At 39.8% G+C, this 23,532-nt stretch overlaps 2 protein-coding genes across 3 annotated transcripts; both read left to right on the forward strand.

The window, feature by feature from the left end:
- The first annotated feature begins 6,815 nt into the window (after nt 1-6,815).
- Nucleotides 6,816-16,689, forward strand: comtd1 (catechol-O-methyltransferase domain containing 1). Of its 2 annotated transcripts, XM_064317427.1 has the most exons (7): nt 6,822-6,961; nt 7,931-8,031; nt 8,690-8,795; nt 12,552-12,670; nt 14,079-14,133; nt 14,238-14,371; nt 16,039-16,689. In XM_064317427.1, the coding sequence occupies exons 1-7, from the start codon at nt 6,907-6,909 to the stop codon at nt 16,189-16,191; spliced, it is 723 nt and encodes a 240-aa protein (XP_064173497.1). In that variant the 5' UTR covers nt 6,822-6,906; the 3' UTR covers nt 16,192-16,689. The 2 variants fall into 2 exon arrangements, with proteins under 2 accessions (XP_064173498.1, XP_064173497.1); XM_064317428.1 differs by lacking the exon at nt 8,690-8,795 and having other exon boundaries at nt 6,816-6,961.
- A 2,627-nt stretch (nt 16,690-19,316) lies between these two features.
- Nucleotides 19,317-21,798, forward strand: ifit8 (interferon-induced protein with tetratricopeptide repeats 8). Its single transcript, XM_064317801.1, has 2 exons — nt 19,317-19,422; nt 19,889-21,798. Exons 1-2 carry the CDS (start codon nt 19,418-19,420, stop codon nt 21,195-21,197), a joined length of 1,314 nt encoding a protein of 437 aa, XP_064173871.1. The 5' UTR covers nt 19,317-19,417; the 3' UTR covers nt 21,198-21,798.
- The last annotated feature ends 1,734 nt before the right edge of the window (nt 21,799-23,532 follow it).

The raw sequence follows: 23,532 nt of genomic DNA on the forward strand, positions 1-23,532 counted from the left end.
GGTTGTATTCAACTATATTGAAGAGACAGAAGTTTTCATGCATTCTTACCGGGTGCCCCATGGAGATTGGAGATTTTTACCACAGCTATTTAATTCAGCAGAGAAGAATAATTTCCACATCTTGTCCACCTCAACAATCATTGTGTGCAGTGGCTAAAAAGATGTGTTTGGAAGTAATATGCTCTGGCCCGCTTCCAGCTAGTAGGAGTGACCCCACTTTACACGGGCTGGCTCTTGATAGGCGGGTGTGGTTGTCCCCTCATGACTTCATGGGCTCTCGATCCCTGTCCTAGTAGCTATGCAGCCACAGACTATTCCTGGCGGGGCCCCAATGTTAATTGTGATTCCCCAGTTCATACTGTTGTCACTTTACCCACTGATTGTTTTGTTTTAATTCCCTAATTGCCCCCATCTCTAGGTTAACCCAAACTGGTATGTATCGCTTGTATCTGATCTGGGCGAGACTGGAGCAGGCCCCAAGATGTAGACCCTTCTCAGGCTTGACTCGGTGGTTTGGCTACCTAGCGGTGTTAACAAAAACCACTTGGGTCTAGCAAGGTAAGTATCCAGCCCCCCTGGGTCCACTTGGACAGCACGCAGGGTGTGGTGGTCTGGGGCCACAGAACTTAAATGGTGCCCAATTTTCTGTCGGTGACTAGCACCACTCACACACCAGACCATCATGCACTACACATGTGAATTGGACTAACTAAAACCAGTTTAGGCTCTTTCAAATTTCTTCACCCCCCTAAATTGTTGCATTTTGGGAGAAGACCAGTGGGGCATGTAGAAGAAAGCTGGACCTAAAAAACAGTTTAAAAATAATTATACTTATCTTAAGTATTTCGATGAGAACTCAAAAAATCCTTTAGGAGATACCAAAATCTGAAAAAGAAAAACAAAAGTTAGGATTATTAACACTTACCCTCCGCTTGATGGAAAATTAAAAACTCTGCAGGAAGCATCTAGGACCTAAAAAATAAACAAGTAAATAAAATAAAATAAACTACAATAGCAAAACCAAAATTTCTTGGCCTGATACTTGGACCCTAACCCAGTTACACATGGGACACAAGTTATGCGTTATCACCCCAGGCTGGCCGCCTCGGAGGAGAGTGTTTAGGGTTTAAAGGCCAAAACACATGATGATTCTGATGATGAGGTACCATACTGATGTAAAATTTTCAGAAACAAAGATAATTCACCAAAAACCTTAATTAATATCAACAAACCAAAATAAGCTAAAACTGAAAATCTTTTGAGTAGATCATATAAAATGTAAATAAAAAATAAATAAAAAAAAAACTCTTTTGGAAAACCAAAGTATAACCAATTATTATAAACATATTATTTGTGGACCCGGGGCATTTGTGCTGTAATCAGGCAGGAAAAAGAAGAAACGGAAAAACACAAAATCCAAGTTTGGGCTTTATTGCGCGGACGTGTGAAGTTGTTTGTGAATTCTGTCAGCCTCAACACTTGGCTCCTCTCCGCTTGCAGAACGAACAATATAGGTTTTATTGACAATTTTAATTTGTTTTGGAACCGCTTTTCCTTTTATAGGTCAGACGGAGTCCACCCAAACAGGCAGGGTAGCCGAATGCTAGCGGCTAACTTGCAGCACGCTGTACAGTCCTCTCCACGTGACTGACTGTTTACCTCTCCTACACACACCCCCGAACTCCCCTCTTCTTCTCAGGTTTTACCCCAGGCATCTGTTTCTAGTACTAGCACCCCCTATCTGTTAGGAGTGCAATTTTTTCCTTCGTCCTCAGTGGCCTTTCCCTTTCCTTCTCCTCCGGTCTGTACCACTGGCTCTCCCTACTCTCGTATCCTTAAACTTAATGTTCAACAGTATATCTCTCCTCCCATCATTCCTACCCGAATCTCTGTTAGATATCCCACTCATTATCCAATCCGTGCTGTTACTGTTTCCAATTTAATTACAATTCCCCTTCAGCTTCCTATCACCAGCTCTGTTCCCATTCTATTTAATCCAACTACCTTTAGAAACAGAAAAGGGTTAGGAATTATTCACTTAAATATTAGAAGTTTACTTCAGAAATTAGATCATGTAAATATACTAGTCATGCAGACTGACCTGGATATACTGGTTTTAAGTGAAACTTGGCTTAAAAATAGCATCAGTGACTCAGATGTAGCTCTATTGGGTTACAACTTATACAGAGTGGATAGAACTGGTAGGGGAGGAGGGGTGAGTATATATGTTAAAACAGGTTTCTCTGTAACAATCTTAAAAGCTGTCACAATTCCAAGAAATTTTGAATTCCTTGCACTGAAGGTTCAACTGGGGCCTAACTCAGTAATTGTGGTTGGGGTCTATAGACCCCCATCTGCTGAGTTAGGCTCCATTGATGCAATAGCGGATCTACTGTCCCATTATTCCAATGCTGAATTGATTGTTATGGGTGATTTTAACTTGAACTGGCTGAATGTTACTTCCAATCATTTCAAGGAGGTTAGTGCTGGCCTTAACTTATTCCAACTAATAACAGAACCCACTAGGCCAAATCTGAAAGACAGCTCAAAATCTACCCTAATTGACCTTATTTTTTCTAATAGGGTTGATAATATCACTGCCTGTGGTGTCTTTGAGCTTGGAATCAGTGATCATTGCCCTGTTGGCTGCATTAGAAGTACTCGGCTAATGAAAACAAAATCTCACAAGGTTATGAGGAGAAATCTAAGACATTTTAATGAGCAAGCCTTTTTATCTGACGTTTCCCATAGTAACATACAATACACATCTGAGATTACTGATGTCGACTTGGCTCTGGATTTCTTCACAAAGACTCTTCTTTCTGTCATTGACAGACATGCTCCACTGAAAAAACTTAGGATTAAAGATAGAGTCACCCCTGGTTTTCACCTGAGCTAGCAGCTTTACTCAAAGAAAGGAATAGAGCCTGGTCTCTTGCCAGACACTCCGGTGACCCTTCACATTGGGCAGCTTTCAGGCAAATCAGGAATAGATTCACATCTTCGGTAAGAGTAGCCAAATCCAAATATTACCTAGATCTAATTACCTGCTCCTATGCTAACCCGGCTAAATTCTGGAAGGCAGTGAACTCCATCAAAAACAGACCCACTACTTCCCTACCTTCACACATTGATTCTGGTGACTGTTTGATCTCTGATCTTAATGAGGTTTGCCTAGCTTTCAACAAGCACTTTGCTGAGGCTGGGCATTTATTCGAAAAGGAATATACAGCACCCCCTCTTATTAGTGATGATTGTGTATATACTATGAACCAGGCCTTTCAGTTTTCCTTTCAGCCCTTCTCTGCTAGTGTTGTTTTTGAGACCTTGCAAACCATTGATCCCAGGAGCGCTACTGGAGAGGATAAATTAGATCCCTTTTTTCTAAAAATGGCTGCTCCATTCATTGCAGAGCAGTTATCACACATATTCAATCTTTCTATTTCAACAGGAATATTCCCTAGTATCTGGAAATTGGCACATGTATTTCCACTGCACAAAGGAGGTGATAGAAATAATCTAAACAATTATAGACCAATCTCCAAATTACCATGCCTAGCTAAAATTCTGGAATCTCTGGCAAATAATCAACTCAAAGTATTTCTTTCTAGTCATTCAGTTCTAAGCCCACATCAATCCGGATTTAGAGCCAAGCATAGCACTATCTCAGCTGTTACGCTAGTTACAAACAATATTATGTCTGCTCTAGACAGTAAGAAACACTGTGCTGCCCTTTTTGTAGATCTGTCTAAAGCTTTCGACACAGTCGATCACGCTTTGCTTTTACAGAAGCTGTGCAGCATTGGTTTAGATGGTAAAGCTTGTGATTGGTTTCATAATTACTTGTATGGGAGATTTCAGTGTGTGAAGTCTGGGAGCACCCAGTCTGGGTTCCTGCCTGTGTCGAAGGGGGTTCCGCAGGGATCAGTTCTGGGCCCTATCCTTTTCACCATTTACATTAATAATATTGTTTCCCCACTAAATGATTGTCAAGTCCATCTATACGCAGACGATACTATTGTATATTGTATTGCTGATTCTGCTCAGCTTGCCATTGAGAAACTGCAGCTTGCTTTTAATGCCCTTCAGGAGGCTCTTGTTAAGCTTAAGCTGGTTCTTAATGCAAGCAAAACAAAATTCATGTTGTTTACTAGGGCCAGAAGCACTGATTATGATAGCATATTTATATCCACTGCAAATAGTTCTAAAATTGAGAGAGTTTCTGAATATAAATATCTTGGCATCTGGCTTGATGAGAAATTCTCATTTAAATTCCATATAGATAATCTTGTCAGCAAACTGAGACAAAAAATTGGCTTCCTTTATAGAAACAGATCTTGCTTCCCTATGATCAGTAGAAAAAAATTGTTGAAGCAGTTTTCCTTTCAGTATTAGACTATGGTGACATTATTTATAGAATTGCTGCTCCTTCTTCCCTTAAGCGCTTGGACACAGTCTATCACTCTGCCCTCAGATTTATTACTGGCGATAGTTATGGTACCCACCACTGTGTCCTCTATGCCAAGGTGGGTCTGTCTTCTCTGGCAGTGAGGCGTGATAAACACTGGTTTTTGTTTATCTTTAAGGCCATTGTCGGAATGCTTCCACCTTATATTACAAGGTTGTTAGAGTGGCGCTCTGGACCCTATCAAACCCGATCAAATGGCTTGCTTATGCTTAAGGTCCCTCGGGCTCGATCAGAAATTGGGAAGTCAGCATTCCATTTTAGTGCCCCATCCTCCTGGAATGAGCTCCAACAATTGCTGAAAATCAGCTCTCTACCTACTTATGGGCAGTTTAGATCGCTGGTTTTGAACATTCCTGTCTCTGAGTGCATCTGTTTTTGATCGTATCTGTGCTGATTTTATTTATTTTATTATTTTATTTTATTTTTATTTTTTATCATATTTTACTGTATTTTATTACTGTTATTTTATTATTTACTATGTTAGTTGCTGTTGCTATATTCTATGATCTTTTATTACACCTATTGTGTTTTAATTGTGTTTGTAATCTCGGCTACATTGAAAATGAGGGCCTGGCCCTCAATTGTACCTCCGAGAATTTAAATAAAGGTTCTGACATGAGGTCAGAAGGTACAGAAATTAATGTTTTTAAGGGCTGAGAATCTGTGTTCATTGTGGTTATTTCTGTAAGAAACCCTGAAAAGTGCCAAACTTTCTGCTCTGTATAGGTATGGGGCATGCTGCCCCGTTAAGGCATAATTTTAAAGTATTTAAAATTCAAATTTGAACATTTTGGATAAGCTGGCAGCAAAGTCTTTGCTGTTTTTTAAGACAAATAATTTATCAAGGAGAATCTGATACATGTAAATCCACAGAGCAACCGTGTATTCCAGAAATAGTTGTATATATGTTGTTTTTAAAAAATCCTGTTTTGCTTTTTTCTTGTTAGTGTTTTGTACTCTGCTCATTGTTACTCTGCATTTTTTTGTCAGTCTCCTTTTCACTTCAATTGTGCCATGTTTCCATGTGATATTATAAGGTTTGATACTTCTCTGGTATAATTTGAAAATGTTTTTTAATTTCTCCTACTCCTGTGTTTGTGATCTTTCATATGCAGGACCATTGTCACTGGGCGATAGTCAGATATACTGTATGTCCAATAGGAAGTAATCAGTGTGGGAAAAGTGTGGTGTACATTAGGAAAAAAGAGTTTTCTTTATCAGATGGATTGTTTGTGCTATATAATCAGAGTTTCGACTGCAAAGGTCATTCAATACCGTGGACATGAGTTCTGCAGGACATTGAGTTCCTCAAATGTCCTAATAAATTTAATGTTACTGCCATACTGGATGTCTGATTTCTAGCCAAGCTTTTACTGTCCTAATCATACTTTCCCCCCCAAAATGCCCCTGTATACAATTTGTGAAATTACAGCTTCTACATTGGACAGATGGGCACATCCTTCTCAACACAAGATTCAGCACTTCAGCTTCACACATGCCCCTCAGTATATTGTATAAGTGTATATTTCATCTTGCCACCAAACCTGGTTTTAAGTACAGGTAAGGATCAACATTGTGTGTTTGTACTGCCTCTTGTGTGTACATTCAGAAACTGCTTCTTTGCCACTGTGCTGTGAACACCACATTCACAAAGCTGATGCTGAGTGGTGTCTTTTTTTTTTTTTTTTTTTTTTTACATATTCCATCTCAGAAGTTGCAGAATTTCACACAGGCTGTGTCCAAATCAGCACATTTGCCTACAATTCAGGACCTCTAGTAACACCAGGTGGTAGTAATCAGTAGGCAAGCATGCTGATTTGGACATGGCCATGGTCTCCAATCACCTCCTTGGACTTGGATTCACTTCCTATATCACTTTTTTTAATGCTACACTGTGATTCATTTATCTGGCTAGATTACATCTGTCCCCTGGATGACTTGATAATGGCCACTATTTGGAACATATTAGGTTATAACTTTCTGTGAATGCTTTATAGCTATCATTTGACTTGGGGATGATAAATGTGCCTCCATTTGGTGACAGTTGCCTTTATCTGTGATGATGAATGTTATTAATGTGTTGATACTTCATACTTGATCTGGAAACTTCTGTGAAAATCCACAACCTTTGATTAACTCCCTGATATTAAATCATCTTTCTACATCATGCATCAAGACTGTGACTAATCATATAAAATGTGTATGTTAAGCTGTTTGTTCACATGATATTCTAAAACTATCCTGTAAAAAAGATATCTCTGTTTTAACATATGTCCCGCCTCTACATATTGACACGAAAGACAGCCAATCTCAGTCAGTCCCAACCCAGTCTGCAAGTACTTAAATACCCCTGTTTTGACTATCAACATACTGTAGTCTCTATAGTGCTTCTCTACCTGTTGATCCAAATATTTCGTATTTTCGTTTGTAGCAACAGAATGGTTTCAAGACTCAAGACTGTGTTTTGCATTTGTTTCTTTCTTGCATTGACTGGTAAGCATTTTAAAATGAACAATTTCTTGATAAATTAACGTTAAAGTCACACTCAATTATAAGTGGACATTCAGTATATCACCGTATTATTTGCGCTATGTCTATTTAACTATGCTAGCCGTCAAGGCTTCTCTGAATGTCAGGGAAAGTTAATTTAAAGTTGAATGCTCCATGTACGACATCAACATTTTATATGCAACTTCTGGGCAATTTATTTGTGAACATTTAGCCATTTTACAGTGCACACTGAAACTGAAACACAGTTTGTTACAGTGATATTAACAATGTATTAAATTATGGTGTGCTAGTTGCTTGGGCTAATAGGCTATTACAAAATGAGGACATGTTTAGAATTCCATTTCTGATACACTGCTGACCTTTGAGAAGAGAAAATATTGAATTTGGGGGAGGGTGAACTTGCATAATAATTTTTGATGACGTACATTATGTGGCAATAGACTCTGAACATACAGTATTTGTTAGATAAGGGATATTGGGAGTTGCGGGCTATTTCAGAAAACAGCCTACTAGCAAAGCAGCTACAATAACAACTGCAATTACGAGTCATTGTCTTGGCAAATTAATTAAATCTTTAATGTATTTAGATATCTCTGTTAGGCCTAAAACAATTGTTCATTTTCAGAGCTGAATATGCAGTACAATTATATATTTAACATTCTGTAGTTTACGGATACAAATGTCACACAGCCTATTATAATTATGGTTCTGCCCTTAAAATATCATTGTGATCATGCTTTTCAATTGAAGTTATGTAATGCAAATGATATTAAATTGTGTTCTTTACTTAAATAGGAAAGGTAAAAGATTCAAGAGTTTTGGTTTACACATTTCAGTTTTATTTTGAAAATTGTCTTCCTGGATCTTTGATTGTAAAGCTGATATGAAAATAATTGAAGTATCCCTGTATTCTTCAATGCCATTGTGTACTTGTTTATTTTCTTTCATAAGGAAAATGCAGACCCAAATATTTCAGCGTAGATACTCCCATCATGCAATATGTTCTCAACAATTCAATGAGGGAACCACCAGTACTGGAGAAACTCAGATTGGTAAGATTTTGATCACTCTCAAACACGCACACGCACACGCACACGCACACGCAGGCAGTTACCACCCTCTCAGAGTAAAACTAAAACATAACAGACATGTAAGACTCAAAAAGGCATTTTAAAGTGCCATTTCACAGCTTGTTCTCAGGAGTTTTCTTTTTAATTACATTATTTCTGTTTTAGTGTATGCTTTTCATATCCCAGGTAGTTTCTGTGTATGAGGATGAGCAGGTGCTTGCCATTCATAATGGCTGGTTTTGGGCACTCAAAGGGTTTAAAGCAAGAAAATACACCAAGTAACTCCAAAGCAGTCTGTGCACCAATGTTATGTCTTAAGAAGTTGTGTATATTATCCCATTTTTAGACGTGAAGCCTCATGGACCTTATGTGAAACTAAACTAAAACTAAACTAAAGTAAGCAACTCAGCTCCCTCTTGTGGAGAGTAAGTATTAGCAGGCAAAGTACTGGTGGCACAATGGAACAGTGTGTTTGTCCTTGTCTGAAAATGACATATAATCTCATATTTGTTGTGAACTATTTTCTGTGGTGCATGGTGTCTGAGACTGCGATACTCAAGAAAAAAGTGGCACAGCACCCTTGGATATCAGCAGCTTCCACACACGTTCGAGCCTACTGTATGTATTTCTTGTTTTGCAGAAAACGCTTGAAGATCCTTGGTCCGGCATGTTAGTAACGAGTGTAGAAGCTCAGCTCATGGCCAACCTGATAAAACTGATTAAAGCCAAAAACACCATAGAAATAGGTACATTAAAAAATCTATCCATCTTCTTTTTGCAGTAACCGTGCTCTAATGGACTTTGTGCCTCAGTGTCTCAGAAATTAATTACAAATGAGTCATTTCTGATTTTATATATATACTTATACAGTGATCTCCATAATGTTCAGAACAAAGGCTTGATTTGGCTGTGTACTCCACTATTTTTTATTTGTAATCAAGTTTTATTTGTAATCACGATTTGTAATCGTGTGGTTAAAGTGCACATTCTCTGATTTTATTTAAGGGTATTTCTTTACATTTTGGTTTCACAATGTAGAAATTACAGCACGTTTTACACACAGACTCCTATTTCAAGGTTCCATAATGTTTGGAACATATTGATATTATGTAAATGAAAGTAGTCATGTTTAATGTTGCATATCCTTTGGATACAATGACTGCTTGAAGTCTGTAACCCACAGACATGACCAGGTGCTGAGTATCTCTGGTGAGGTTCTGCCAGGCCTGTACTGGAGTCATCTTCCGCTCCTGCTTGTTTTTTGGCTCAAGGTGTTAAGTTTTCTCTTAAGCATAAGAAATGCATGTTCATTGAGATCCAGTGAATGAGTTGGCTGATGCCTTAAATAGTTTGTTGAGAGTTTTACTAGAGAAGAGGTTACGAATAAACTGGAAAGCATATTCAGTACTCAGAATGTCTTATTAGATATTGAAATATTTTTATTTTTTTATTGGTTTATTTTTCAGGGACAATGCACACCAATCAGCAGTTAAACTGTAAATGCGCCAGAGTTAGCTTGAAAGGCTAGTTTTGCTAGTTCTGCTGTCCCTGGCCAGATGTTTAAAAATAGATGATAAAGAAGTACTGAATGAATTACTTAAACTAAAGACAAATAAGACAGCAGGCCCTGATGGCATATACCAAAAGTACTCAAAGAGTTAGGTGTGATCATCTTTAAACCACTGGCAGGTATATTTAGACAGTCCTTAGAAAATGGAGAAATATAATATAGGTAATATAATAGGTAAGGTAATATAATATACCAATATATAAGAAGGGGGTCCGTACTGATCCTGGAAACAGGCTTGTCAGTTTAACTTTCATCACATGTAAAATATTGGATTCCATCATTAGAGGCAAGTTGGAAGTATTTCTTGAAAATAGCAACTTCCTAAAGGATAGCCAGCATGGTTTTCGCAAGGGAAAGGCATGCCTAACAAACCTCTTTATTATTTTTATTTTTTTTTTGTTGCAATTTTCTCCCCAATTTAGTTGTTATACCAATTCCCCATGTGTATCACAGTCCTGGCCGATGGGCTATCCTCTGTCGGTCTGGGGAGGGTGTAGAATACCACACGCCAGCCTCCGATACTTGTGGAGTCTCCAGCCACTTCTTTTCACCTGACAACGAGGAGTTTCACTGGGAGAGCGTAATGCATGCGGAGGTTCATGCTATCTCCCCCAGATCCCCTCCCTTCTGAACAGGCGCCCCGACCAACCAGTAGGAGTCGCTAATGCAACGATCAGGACTCATACCCTCACCACCCACAAACACTGCCAATTGGGTTCATAGGAACGTCTGACCAAGCCGGAAGTACCACTGCTGGGGATTGAACCCAGGTATCTGCGGTGGTAGGCAAGTGCTTATACCTCTACACTACCCAGACGGCCACCTTTTAGTATTCTTTGAAGAAGCTACCAAGTGTTTTGATTATAACAAGGCTTGTGTATTATATACTTTGATTTCCAAAAGGCATTTGATAAGGTATCAAATAAGAGGCCTGTTAGTAAAATGAAGACAGTAGGAATTTGAGTACATATTTCAGAGTGGATTCGGAACTGGCTACGTGGTAGAACACAGTAGTAGTAGAAGGGATATTATCTGAGCAGGGAACTGTGGGAAGTGGAGTCCCACAAGGATTGGGACCACTGCTCTTCCTCATATATATCAATGACCTTGACAGGGACATAGAAAGTACATTAGTCAGATTTGCAGATGATACAAAACTGGGAGGCCCAGCTTGTTTGGAATCTAATAAAGTAATCCAAGCACATTTAAATAAAATCCTGAAGCGGGTGGCAACCTGGCAAATATATTTTTTATATAGCCACATTTAAGTTCTACATGTGAAAAATAAAAATATTCGGCAGGATTACTTTATGGGTGGAAAAAACAAAACAAAATTGGAATGTTCTCAATAGGAAAATAACTTGTGAGTATTAGTTGATCAAAACCTTTCAGGTTCTAGGCACTGTGCAGTAGCAGTAAGAAAAAAGGTGAGCAGGATGCTGGGATATATTGCAGAAAGTATTGAGTATAAATATATATGTTATGTTATGTTAGCCAATCAATCATTTTCAAGTTTTCAGCTTTGAAGTACTGCTTTGTTGCTTTAGCAGTATGTTTGGGGTCATTGTCTTGCTGTAGGATGAAGCGCTGTCCAATGAGTTTTGAGGCATATGGTTGAACTTGAGCAGATCAGATGCTTCTGTACACTTTATAATTCAATTGGCTGTGGCTATTAGCAGTTCCATCATCAGTGAAGACAAGTGAGCCAGTACCTTTACCAGTCATACTTTCCCAAACCATAGCACCCCCACCGCCATGTTTCACAGATGCTTTGGACTTTGTGCAGTTCCTTTTGACCTACACACATTGCTCTTGCCATTACTCTGATACAAATTAATCTTGGTACTATCAGTCTACAAGACCTTTTTACAAAATTGTGCAGGCTCTTTTAGGTATTCCTATATATTCAGCTATCTAGTGGTTTGCGTCTTGCATTGTGCCGTTGTAGTTCTGTTCGTGAGGTCTTCTGTAGACAGTAGTTACTGACACATTCACACCTGCTTCTAGAAGAGTGTTTCTGATCTGACGGAAGGTTTTTTGCGGGTTTTTCTTCATCCATCCATTATCCATACCCGCTTATCCTGGGCTTGGGATGCTGGAGCGAGTGGCAAGAATACACGCTGGACAGGCTGCCAATCTGTCGCTGTGCACACACCATTCACTCACACACACACCATTCACTCACACACCATTCACTCACACACTCCAATGTATAGTCTCCAATTAGTCTGCCTGCATGTCTTTGGTCTGTGGGAGGGAAACCATGCAGAAGACCGGGGGAAACTCATGCGGACATGAGGAGAACAAGCATTGCTGATGTTATGGTCATTCAGAGAGTGGTCAACAAGCTGTAGAGTTCTTCAATGACCTACCAGCCCCTTTGCAATTTTTGAGCTCACTGGTTCTCTTTCTTCTCAATGGAATTCCATAACAATTGAGTTTGGTAAACCTAGGGTCCTAGGGTCTTTTTTCCTAGCCTCATAATGGCTTCCTTGACTTTCACTGGCACCACTCTGGTCCTCGTGTTAACAAACGCCAGTTACTCAAAAGGCAATCAAAAACTAGAATCAAGACTAGATACTGAAAGCTCTCTTACATCTGCACTAAAGAAGCAATTGAAAGCACCTGACTAATCGGAAACACCTGTAAAGCCATTTGTCCCAAACATTATCCTGCCCTAAAAATACAGGGACTATGTATAAGAAGTCCTGTAATTTCAATATGGTGAAACTAAAATGCATAAAACTACTACTTTTATTAAATTTTATTAAAAACATATCTTTGTCCAAAACATAACGGAGCTCACTGTATGTATATGTGTGACTGTGTTTGTGTATGTAGGTATGTATGTGTGCGCATGTATGTGTGTTTGTGTGCGTGTGTGAGTGTGTGTTAGCTGTGTTAAGAGAGATGGTGTTGTATCTCCCTGCAGGAATGTACACGGGGTACAATGCTCTCAGCATGGCCCTGGCTCTTCCCCAGGATGGCCGTGTGGTGGCCTGTGAGATCAATGAGAACTACACCAATATGGGCAAGCCTTTCTTCCAAGAGGTAAAAAGTAGTTCTGCTGGAAGCACTGGACTGAGGCTGATCGCCCTGCATGGTGACACATGCAGGGTGAGTGTAATGAGAAAGTTTTAAAGTTATATATATATATATATATATATATGAAAGTAAATATATATATATATATATATATATATATATATATATATATATAATTGTTTAAAAAATACATGTAAAGTAATTGAAATTTTTTATTTGACCATTGTACTGATTGGGAAAACAAATATTTGGACAACGTTTCCAGTTGTAAGGTGGTTTACAGAAGTGCCCCAAAGGGAAATCATGTGTAATCATGTTTTTGTACTGCTAGAAAGCTGTTGTCATGGGAAACAAGTTGGCATTGGTGTCTTTGGTGGTAGCATGCTGACTAGAGATCTGGACACCTAGGGGTCAGCGCTCAGACTGATACAAAGGTGAACCCGGTGTGATATGCTTACAGAGATAGCACAAGCAGGATCATTAATATAACTGTTTTGTTATCTTTGTGTCTTTATTTGATGACTTGGTGTTTTGCTTTGATATTAAGGGGAATACATAAGGGGAAAGGTGCAGTGGTTCAGGAAGACTCATCAGTATGACCATGCCATTCGCGTAAAGCCACCTCACTACACTCACTTATTTGAATCTGTATATTACCATCATTGTACATACTGTACTATAAACTGCATACACTATAACCTGGCATTCCTTTTTGACTGCAACCACCGCACCCCTAGCAGTTTCTGGGTCCTAACATAAGCATAGAACTCCGGATTTCAGCACCCCATAGTCACTCACCTATACACTGCCGTAGCAAGATACACAATGGTATCTATGCAGGCTACACACACCAGAGACATGCCCACATCTACAATGCTAGATAGTGATCCATATAGAGCAAAACTGTTAGCACAGAGAAAAGGCTAAAATGCTGTTTTGGAGTTGGATAACCGAGATAACATAATATTAAGGTTTCAGTAGCACCAGGTAAGACTACACGCGTTTCTTCGCCACTCAGATACTTCCACTGTTTGGTGTATCTGAGGGGCTTCTTACACAGTGTCTGGCATCTTTACATCTTAAAAACAGCTGGTACTCGTAAGCAGAAGCAGAAACCAGTGTAATTATGTGACACTAAGTGAAGTCATGTAATAAATGGCCAGCTTCTATATGCAATTAATATATTAAAATTAAAATGCATTGAATAGACAGGACAATACATTTGACACAAAGAAAAAGCATTTTTCAATGGAGTAGAACATTGACCTGTGTGAAATTTAAGAACAGATGAAAGTGCTGTCTAGTGTGAGGTGTGTGCATGTGACACAGGTGGTGCAAATATCCTTGATCCATGTAATTGCATGTCAATCACATATTTCCAGATTGTTTTACCAATCTGTATTCTTTCATTTAGGCAGGAGTGGACCAGAAGATTGACATCCGCTTACAACCTGCCCTGAAGACCCTGGGTAAATAATTCATAAATAATTCATGTCCAAATGATCTTTTAGCAATCAGTATAATAAGTAGTGTGACATCTTGCTAACTTTGTGAATCAATTATCACTCTGCAGATGATCTCCTAGCTGCTGGAGAGGCAGAGACCTTCGACTTTGTCTTTATTGACGCAGACAAGCAGAACTATGAAAACTACTATGAGAAATCCCTGCAGCTTGTGAGCAAAGGTGGCATTATTGCCATTGACAATGTGAGTGTTCTAGTGAACTGCCTCTAATTAAGTCAAGTAGAACTTTATTTGTCCCCAGAGGGGCAATTGGTTGTGCAACAGTGAAAACAGTACCAAGGCAATTAAATACAACATATAATAAAAAGTAAAAACATGGAATACAAGTAAAAACATAAAATGCAGTAAAAAACATAGAATAAAAGTAAAGACATAGAATACAGTAAAAACATAAAATACATTTTTGTAAAAATATAAAGTGCATAATATTATCAAGCGTGGTTGGGTGGTCAGCTGGTATTACCTTTTTCTATTGGAGTTCAGCAGTGAAATGGCTGACAGTATGAAGGAGTGTTTGTATCTGTTGGTTTTGGCTAGTGGGTATTTGAAGCGGGAAGCCGAAGGCAAGGTCTGAAACTCTAGGTGCAGGGGGTGGGTGCTGTCGGACAGGATGGATTCTGCTTTCTTTAACAACTGTTTGTTATACAAATCAGACAGACTTTTCTGTTGAGTACCCGTGAAACTGCTACAGACCTTGATCACCTTTGTTAATGCATTTTTCTGTTTTAAATTAAGAGAAACATACCAACAGATAAAAGAAAAAACATTTCATCAGGGACCTGTCAACATCGAACTTAACCAGCTTCCTCAGAGAGAAAAGGCGCTGCTGGCTTTTTTTACACAACATATTGGTGTTACAATCAAAGCTCAGCTTATTATCAATTATGATGCCCAAGTACTTATATGACTCAACAATTTCTATATCCTGACCATTAATTTTAGTGTTGACAGGGTTGGAGTGATGACGTCTAAAATTAATACACATGTCCTTGGTCTTTGTCACATTTAATTCTAAAAAGGCTTCTTGACACCATCTTAAAAAATAATTATTCAAACATCACTTGCTAACAAAACAATTCATTATGATGAATATTTTTGAAGGAAATAGTAGTACACCTTTGTCTTCTAAAGATAACCTTAATGACAGCGTCAGGACATTATTTCATGGCTGTCCAACCCTATTCATGGATATCTACAGTTCTGTAGGTTTTCACTTCAACCCTAATTTGGCACACCTGATTCTACTAATTAGCAGCTCGACAAGATCTATAGCTGTTGAATGAGGTGTGTTTTGCAGTCCTGGAAAATACAAATACATTTTGTAATGTGAATACTCAGTATTTGTAAATTTGTAAATTTATAAAAAGTACTTAAAAGTAGTTAAAATACTTTAAATGTGTATTTGACCCAGGTCTGGCACTTTGTTAGGGTTGGAGTGAAAACCTACAGAAACAAGGTTGGGCAGCCCTGCATAATGTTATACTCACAGCAGACAGGGTCGGGCAGCCCTGCATAATTTTATACTCACAGCAAACAGGGTCGGGCAGCCCTGCATAATGTTATACTCACAGCAGACAGGGTCGGGCAGCCCTGCATAATTTTATACTCACAGCATTCATATCTCCTCAAATGCGAGAGACTAATGAGGTGAAAAGATGGACAGATCCTCTCTGGTTTGCATCCCCAATTTTATTTAGATTTATGTGCCTCCTGTTGATACCTACTATCATGGTTTCATTTCAGACAATGAAGATTATTTTCCCCTCAGTCAGCCTGTTCCTAAGGCTGTATATCTCTTGGTCTGTTTTGTATTAAGAATGAGCTCATTCTCCCGATCATCTGATTCCCAGGTTCTGTGGGGCGGGAGGGTCATTGCCCCTGCAGAGGACGACCTGGCCACGCAAACCATTGACAGACTGAATAAGAAACTGCACAAAGATGACAGGATCGACCTGAGCTTACTCGCTGTGGCAGATGGCCTAACGCTGGCATTCAAACGCTAATTAACATGGAAGGGAAGACAGTTTTCTCCAGCATAAAATGTCTGTACAACAATAAATGTTTAGGCCTTGCAGTTGTGGCCCCCTGTCCCCATGCACCTTAACTTCCAAGGACAACAAGAAGTTAGAAATATTGTGTGTGTGTTTGTGTATTTTTTCTCTGTCTCTTATGCATTTCTAGGATTCAAAACTAGTGAGCTTGGCCTTAAAAATTATTTAATTGAAAACTTGTTTATGTAATGTTGAAGGCTAAAAGGTCACTGTTCATTCAGTAGTCATGCTATATGGTTAGAAACAACCAAACATTTATTTTGTTAGATCTTACTATATGCTTATGTATTAACCATGTACCAATCAGATGTTGAATTATGTATGTTATTGGTAAATTTTGCTTATAAACAGCAGGGGCTGCTTCAGTTTTCTTCAGTTTGGGCTTGTCCATCTTGTTGTGTGTAAGTGCCGGACTCAATCTGGAGAAATAAATTCTATTTCTTATATGGATATACCTCGTCATCCCTGATTATTATGAGGGGAGAATTTTCTCTGCTCAACAATTTGCATCACAAACAGGATTCTCAGCACAGCCACCTATCAAACACAGTGGACCATAATCCAGCAGGACGGTGAGTATTTTGTCCTTAGTGTGCTGTGATTACTGTGCTGTTTGTAGGTGAATGCATAAGAGAACGAAAGTTTGATGTATCTGTTTAATAAAAGGTGCTAGCAAAGTCGGAGTAAAACCTTAAAGACCCCTATAAAGCGGGACAAAAGTAATCTATAGAAAAAGCAAAAGACCTCTGGGATAAGGCCAGGGCAGAAGACCCTTGTGAGGGCAAAATGACCTCTCTTAGGGAGGCAGAAGACCCTTGTGAGGGCAAAATGACTTCTCTTAGGGAGGCAGAAGACCCTTGTTAGGATGAAATGACCTCTCTTAGGGAGGCAGAAGACCCTTGTGAGGGCAAAATTACCTCTCTAAGAAGGCAGAAGACCCTTGTTAGGGTGAAATGACCTCTCTTAGTGAAGCAGAAGACCCTTGTTAGGGTGAAATGGCCTCTCTTAGGGAGGCAGAAGTCCCTTGTGAGGGTGAAATTACCTCTCTAAGAAGGCAGAAGACCCTTGTTAGGGTGGAATGACCTCTCTTAGGGAGGCAGAAGACCCTTGTTAGGATGAAATGACCTCTCTTAGGGAGGCAGAAGACCCTTGTGAGGGCAAAATTACCTCTCTAAGAAGGCAGAAGACCCTTGTTAGGGTGAAATGACCTCTCTTAGTGAAGCAGAAGACCCTTATTAGGGTGAAATGTCCTCTCTTAGGGAGGCAGAAGTCCCTTGTGAGGGTGAAATTACCTCTCTAAGAAGGCAGAAGACCCTTGTTAGGGTGGAATGACCTCTCTTAGGGAAGCAGAAGACCCTTGTTAGGGTGAAATGACCTCTCTTAGGGAGGCAGAAGACCCTTGTTAGGGTGAAATGACCTCTCTTAGGGAGGCAGAAGACCCTTGTTAGGGTGAAATCACCTCTCTTAGGGAGGCAGAAGTCCCTTGTTAGGGTGAAATGACCTCTCTTAAGGAGGCAGAAGACCCTTGTTAGGGTGAAATAACCTCTCTTAGGGAGGCAGAAGTCCCTTGTGAGGGTGAAATTACCTCTCTAAGAAGGCAGAAGACCCTAAATTAATAACTTTAGTTAGTCACGAAAAGAGCACGTGTGTGGTTAGGAGTGGCATCAGATTTGTACCAATCTGAGAAACCTATGTCAGCCTGGCGCCCCACTGAAGCCCTCAGGCCCATCCCAAAGTACATGGTATCCTGTAAATGAGCTGGCTGCAATAAAAAACAGAGACATGGCCCCGCAGGTCTGAACACCACTGTCATCGCATCCCATAACCCTAACCCTAACCCATTTCCAAAGTGCTTTACAATTGATGCCTCTCATTCACCAGAGCAGTTAGGGGTTAGGTGTCTTGCTCAGGGACACTTCAACACGCCCAGGGCAGGGATCGAACCGACAACCCTCTGACTGCCAGACAACCGCTCTTACCTCCTGAGCTATGTCTCCCCTATGAATCTCCCCTAGAATGTCTGGCAATCTGTCTGCGAGCTGAACTGTAATTGGGTTATGCAGCAAGACAATGAGCCAAAACACAAAAGCAAGTCCACATCTGAATGGTTAAACAAAAAAGAAACAAAATTAAAGTTTTGGAGGGGCCTATTCAAAGTTCTGACTTGAACCCAATAGACATGCTGTGGTAGGACCTGCAGTGAGCAGGAAGATGAGATGTGAAAGACATTTCAAATTATGGAAGCATTCGGTTGCAGTTATTACTGCTTAAGGTGGTACAACCACTTAAGTTTAAGGGGATCATTACTTTTTCACATAGGTGACATGAATGTTTGATAACCTTTTTGCATTAAATAAATGAAATCATTTTTAAAAATGTGTTTTGTGTTTACTCAGTGTCACTTGTTGGTGTGACACACCTGGGAGGGAAATGTGGCAGATCCAGGTGAGCACCATTTTTTACCTCATGGAGACAGAGAGAGCACACCCACACCAACACAAAATCAAATAAACACCGTCACTCTTCTTCCTCATGGGTTCTAGGTGAAAACAATAAACTTAAACAACAGAGATAAAGGAAAACTAAGCAACAGCTTTTTAGCTCACTGCTCGCACCTCGCCAGCTCTTCCAGCTTTTACCCAAGCTTTTTCTCCAGCTTTTCTTTCTTTCCGTGCTCTGCCAAACAAACAAGAACTCCTGAATAAACTCTTGCTCTCTCAGTGTGTGCTCCCTGTATCAGCCCTGAACCGAAGAGAGGAGCACACCATCAAGCCCCTGGCTTGATTAATGAACACAACCTGGGTGTGTGTGCTGTCTCAGCCAGCTGGTGTTGCCAAGACCAATCGCTATCTCTCAAACTGAGTATCACGCTCAGGTTCCCATTGTCTAATATTACATTTTGTCTTAAGATCTGAAACCATTCAGCATGACAAATGTGCAGTAATTGAGGAAATGTTTTCATGGCACTGTATGTAAATAAGCAATTGTTTTCTGAAAATGAAACTAAAGGTGAGCCAAGCCACCATTACATAAGTTTTGCTCAACCCTGTGGTTTCATTTCATTCAGTCTTGTCCTGTCTTGGCTGTTGTCTATAAACACAGTAGGTTGAACGCAACTCTGAATAGCTCTGAGGGAATTAAAGAGCAGTTCAACAGAGTCTGACTCCTGCCTGCAAATATGAGGTAAGCGACTTTGTCTTTGTGCATAACTGTAGTACATAAAATTAAGCAAAAACAATGTATAGTAAAGTATTGTAATGTTTTCTATGGCCAAAATTGCCATGCTCCAGTATTTAAATCCAATAATGTTTAGCACACAGCCTTCCATTTTTACAGCATCACTGTAGGAAGTAGGAAAAATGAAACTATAAAGTTTGTTTTTAGGCCACACTGTCTTAAAAAAAAAAACTGTAAGAAGCATTTTCTTACAATTTAGTGTGTGTGTAATGAATTTCAAATCCACTGTGGAGGAGTATGTAGCTTCTGACTGCATCAGAAGATTGGCTGGAATAGTGATGTATTCTGTTTAGGCATTTACTTCACAGATGTCCTTGCAGTGGGAGATTCTGATTGGAGTTGTAATGATGTGTGTGTTGTGGTAGATATGAGTGTTGCTAATCAGTTTCTTGCCTTCTTTTGCTGGAAGCAGCGTTGAGAATTTGAGAAGTGACATGGAGAAGCTGGAATGTCACTTCACATGGGGCTTGAGTGCAGAGGAGGCGGATCTTAATTTGCTGGAGGTGAAATTCTGGGACATTGTGTCCCTCCCGCAGGACACTGAGTATAACCTGAAGGGCAGAACCTATGATCACCTTGCTTATGTGAAACACCTGCAGGGCTTTAATCAAGAGGCCCTGGGCTGCCTGGCCAAAGCTGAGGAGGAAAACGTGGACAATGCAAAGCACTGCATTGTGACGTACGGAAACTTTGCCTGGCTGCACCATCTCATGGGTGACGACCCCAAAGCCCAGATGTACTTGCAGAAGCTGGAGGGGATCAACAAGAGCGTCCAGACACATCCCCTGGCAGCCCTTCCTCGGGAGGTTCTCGGGGAGAAAGCCTGGTCCCTCCTGAAGTTCTCCAAAAATCACTACGAGAAAGCCAAAGAGTGCTTCTATGAGGCGCTGCAGAAGGAGCCAGACGATAAGGAATGGAACACGGGCTATGCCTTCGCCCTCTTCCGATGGAACGGTTCGAGGATCATGAGAGGAGAGGCCTCCTGGAGTGGATCAGGGTCAGTGAAACAGCTTGAAAAGGCTCTGGCGCTCGACCCAGACAATGGCATGATCATGGTTTACCTGGCCCACATATTCAACAATAACGACAGAAAGTTAGAGGCATGGGCTTACATGAGGAAAGCTCTGGATGTGTCACCAAACAACCTCAGCGTAGTTTTAAAGGTTGGAAAGTACATGAGGAAAGTGAAGTACTATGATATGGCACTGGACGTGCTGAACCGCATGCTGAAGATTGCCCCAAATTCCCCCCGGCTACACCATGAGATAGCCAGCAATTACCGCTGGAGTTCCTTCAGAGTGGGAGGAGAGACTCGCGACCGAGACCTGATCCTTCGCTCCATTTCGCACACGGAAGAGGAAGTTCGGCTCAACCCCTCGTACCTTTATCCCAAGATGGAGTTAGCGCTGAGGTACGCCGAGGTTCAGAACATGGAAAAGGCGGAGCGCATCTTCCAAGAAATGTTAGCTCGTTCCAACCTCAAGCCCACTGACCAACAGGCTCTGCATCGCATGTATGGAGACTTCCATAAGAACCACAGGGGGTCTATGAGAACAGCTGTGACGCACTACATGAAAGGGATGGAGCTGCAGAACATATCAACAGACTGGAAAATATGTCGTAAGCGGCTGCTCAAAATCCATGCCACAAGGAGGACAAGGGGCACAATGTATTTTGAAATTGAAGAATTTCTTTTTTCGTTCCAGCGTAATAGTTTTTGAAATTGAAAAGGTAGTTATCTGTCACTCTCATTAGAAGGTTCAACTATCATTTTGCTTCCCTGAAGGAGTTTGTATATTTCAGGACTGTATATTTAACAGTCTTGTAGCCAAAGATCACAGGTTCAATTCCCAGGTTGGACACTCCCGTTGTACCCTTGTGCAAGGTACACTGCTTCAGTATATCCATTTGATGTAATCGATGCTTATTGCATTGAATAGCTAGGCTTCTGTTGACAATGTAAGATGCATTGTATGTGCTTGGGGCTCTGTAATTTTGGGTTGAGTGAAAATGTGCAGTAGTAAGAATTAGCCTTGCTAACTCAGTAGTGAGTAATAACTTGAAGATGTGCTATATGTAGATGTGAAATTAGTCTGTATATTGTTCACAGAATAACCTACGTTCAAAGGGCGAATTCTCGTTTCAGCTGATTTCTTCCTAGCACCCTGACATCCACCATTTATTTTCAATACTTTGAAAACTTTGATACCTTCTAATCATATCCTTTCATTTATCTGTTATTAAAACTTATTCTAGTTGAAGCACTTTGTCTTGCTCTATGGTATATGAAATCTGCTATATAAATAAAGGTTTATTGACTGATTGATTGATTAATAAATCTTGCCATACATTTATGGTACACTGAATGAGAGGAACATCCTAATCTTGAACTGTTCAGCACTCTATAGTCAGGACAAACTGTGACCTTGACCTCCAGTTCATGTCGGTCATTGCTGTTTTACAAATAAGTAGTAACCCAGCTTACACCAGATGTTCTCACAATGTTGTTGCAATGTATTGGCAATATTTTATAACATTGAAAAAACATTCCAGTAACATTGTGAAGACATTTGTGTTAACTGGGAATATGCTGTGGACAAGCAAGGATTCATTAAAAATATGTTTATTTTCTGAATCCAGCGGTTCTAACAGTCAATGCACTTGTTAAAATGTTCAGCACTCTGAATACTGGACACAAGCGATATTGCGTGCTAGAACCCCTCACTTAACCTACACACAAAATATATTTTATGTGATTTAATTTAATAATTATTGTTGAAAATGAGAATTATCAATTAAATCACCAAATTCATTGATAGGTCAGTCTACTGTGAAATGGTGTTATCAACCATCAAGTCAAAACAAGTTCTATATCAGGTTTTAAGATTGAATAACTGAATTCAATACGAAGCAGTCAATTAGATTAATGAATTGAAATCATACATTCTTTATTGAATGCAGGCTCATTACTTTTAAATTACAAAACAGAAGACATTATACAAAACATTAAGCAATTAATTTTGAAATACCAGAAAAGAAAGACAGAGATGGATAAGCCAGACCTTGCCAAAGTGTTACCCATTTCCAGTTTAATCGCCACAGGATGAAAGGAAACCAGCAAGAAACACTTAACCACCACAATAAAAAGAGAAAAACTCTTATTCTCCAAATCTAAACTAACCATAACACAACTTTTTCCTGTGACCATCTAAAATATCTTACCCAGCATGGCTTGAGAATGTTTGCCCTGATGTCGAGTTAAGGTGTAGGAAGGAAGGGAAGGGGGGTCAAACTCATTTATGACAGATTGCATTCAAACTTAAGACAAATGTTAGGCATGCAGCCTTGCAGGGTCTCTGACCCCCGATATGGTGTCCTGTGTCTTCTGGTTTGTCTCTTCTGACAAACTCTGCAGGAGGTGAGACCCATAGATCAACGGCCTAGATTAGGGTATCAGTGGATTTTAATTTCACATTTGCTGTGATGCTTGTGGAAGGGAGAGCATGCCACATTCTTAGAAACAATATAATATTGTATACAATTCACTGTTTCCCTCTCTAAGGCCATAATCTAAAGACTAGATATCTGACAATGCATTTGTTGTGATTTAAGCTGTGCTTAATTTTCACCATGCAGCAATTCAGTATAGTAACAGATAATTTTCCTTGTTCTTCTTGCTTTCTTGGTGTACTAGAAATAAATTGATATCAGTCATTTTGACATTAAAAAAAAAACTATGTTACATTACATTTAATTGGCAGATGCTTTTATCCAAAGGACATACAATAAGTGCATACCGAAGGTCATTGGAACAACTACAAAACACAGGTCCGTTAAGGTACAATACTCATTATGTAAGTTATCTAAAGCCATGAACACATTAAGTTCAGTTCATACAGTAAGCACAGGCTAGATCAGGAAGTTATAGTAAGTCAGACTAGGAGGCATGACAACAAGCTACCATCAATAAATCAATCAGGCTTTATTTATAGAGCATACTTCATACAAATTTGAAACACAATGTGCTGAAGTTAATGTGCTAACCAAGATAACGAT

This window comes from Anguilla rostrata, chromosome 18 (genome assembly GCF_018555375.3).
Source record: "Anguilla rostrata isolate EN2019 chromosome 18, ASM1855537v3, whole genome shotgun sequence".
Classification (NCBI taxonomy): domain Eukaryota; kingdom Metazoa; phylum Chordata; class Actinopteri; order Anguilliformes; family Anguillidae; genus Anguilla; species Anguilla rostrata.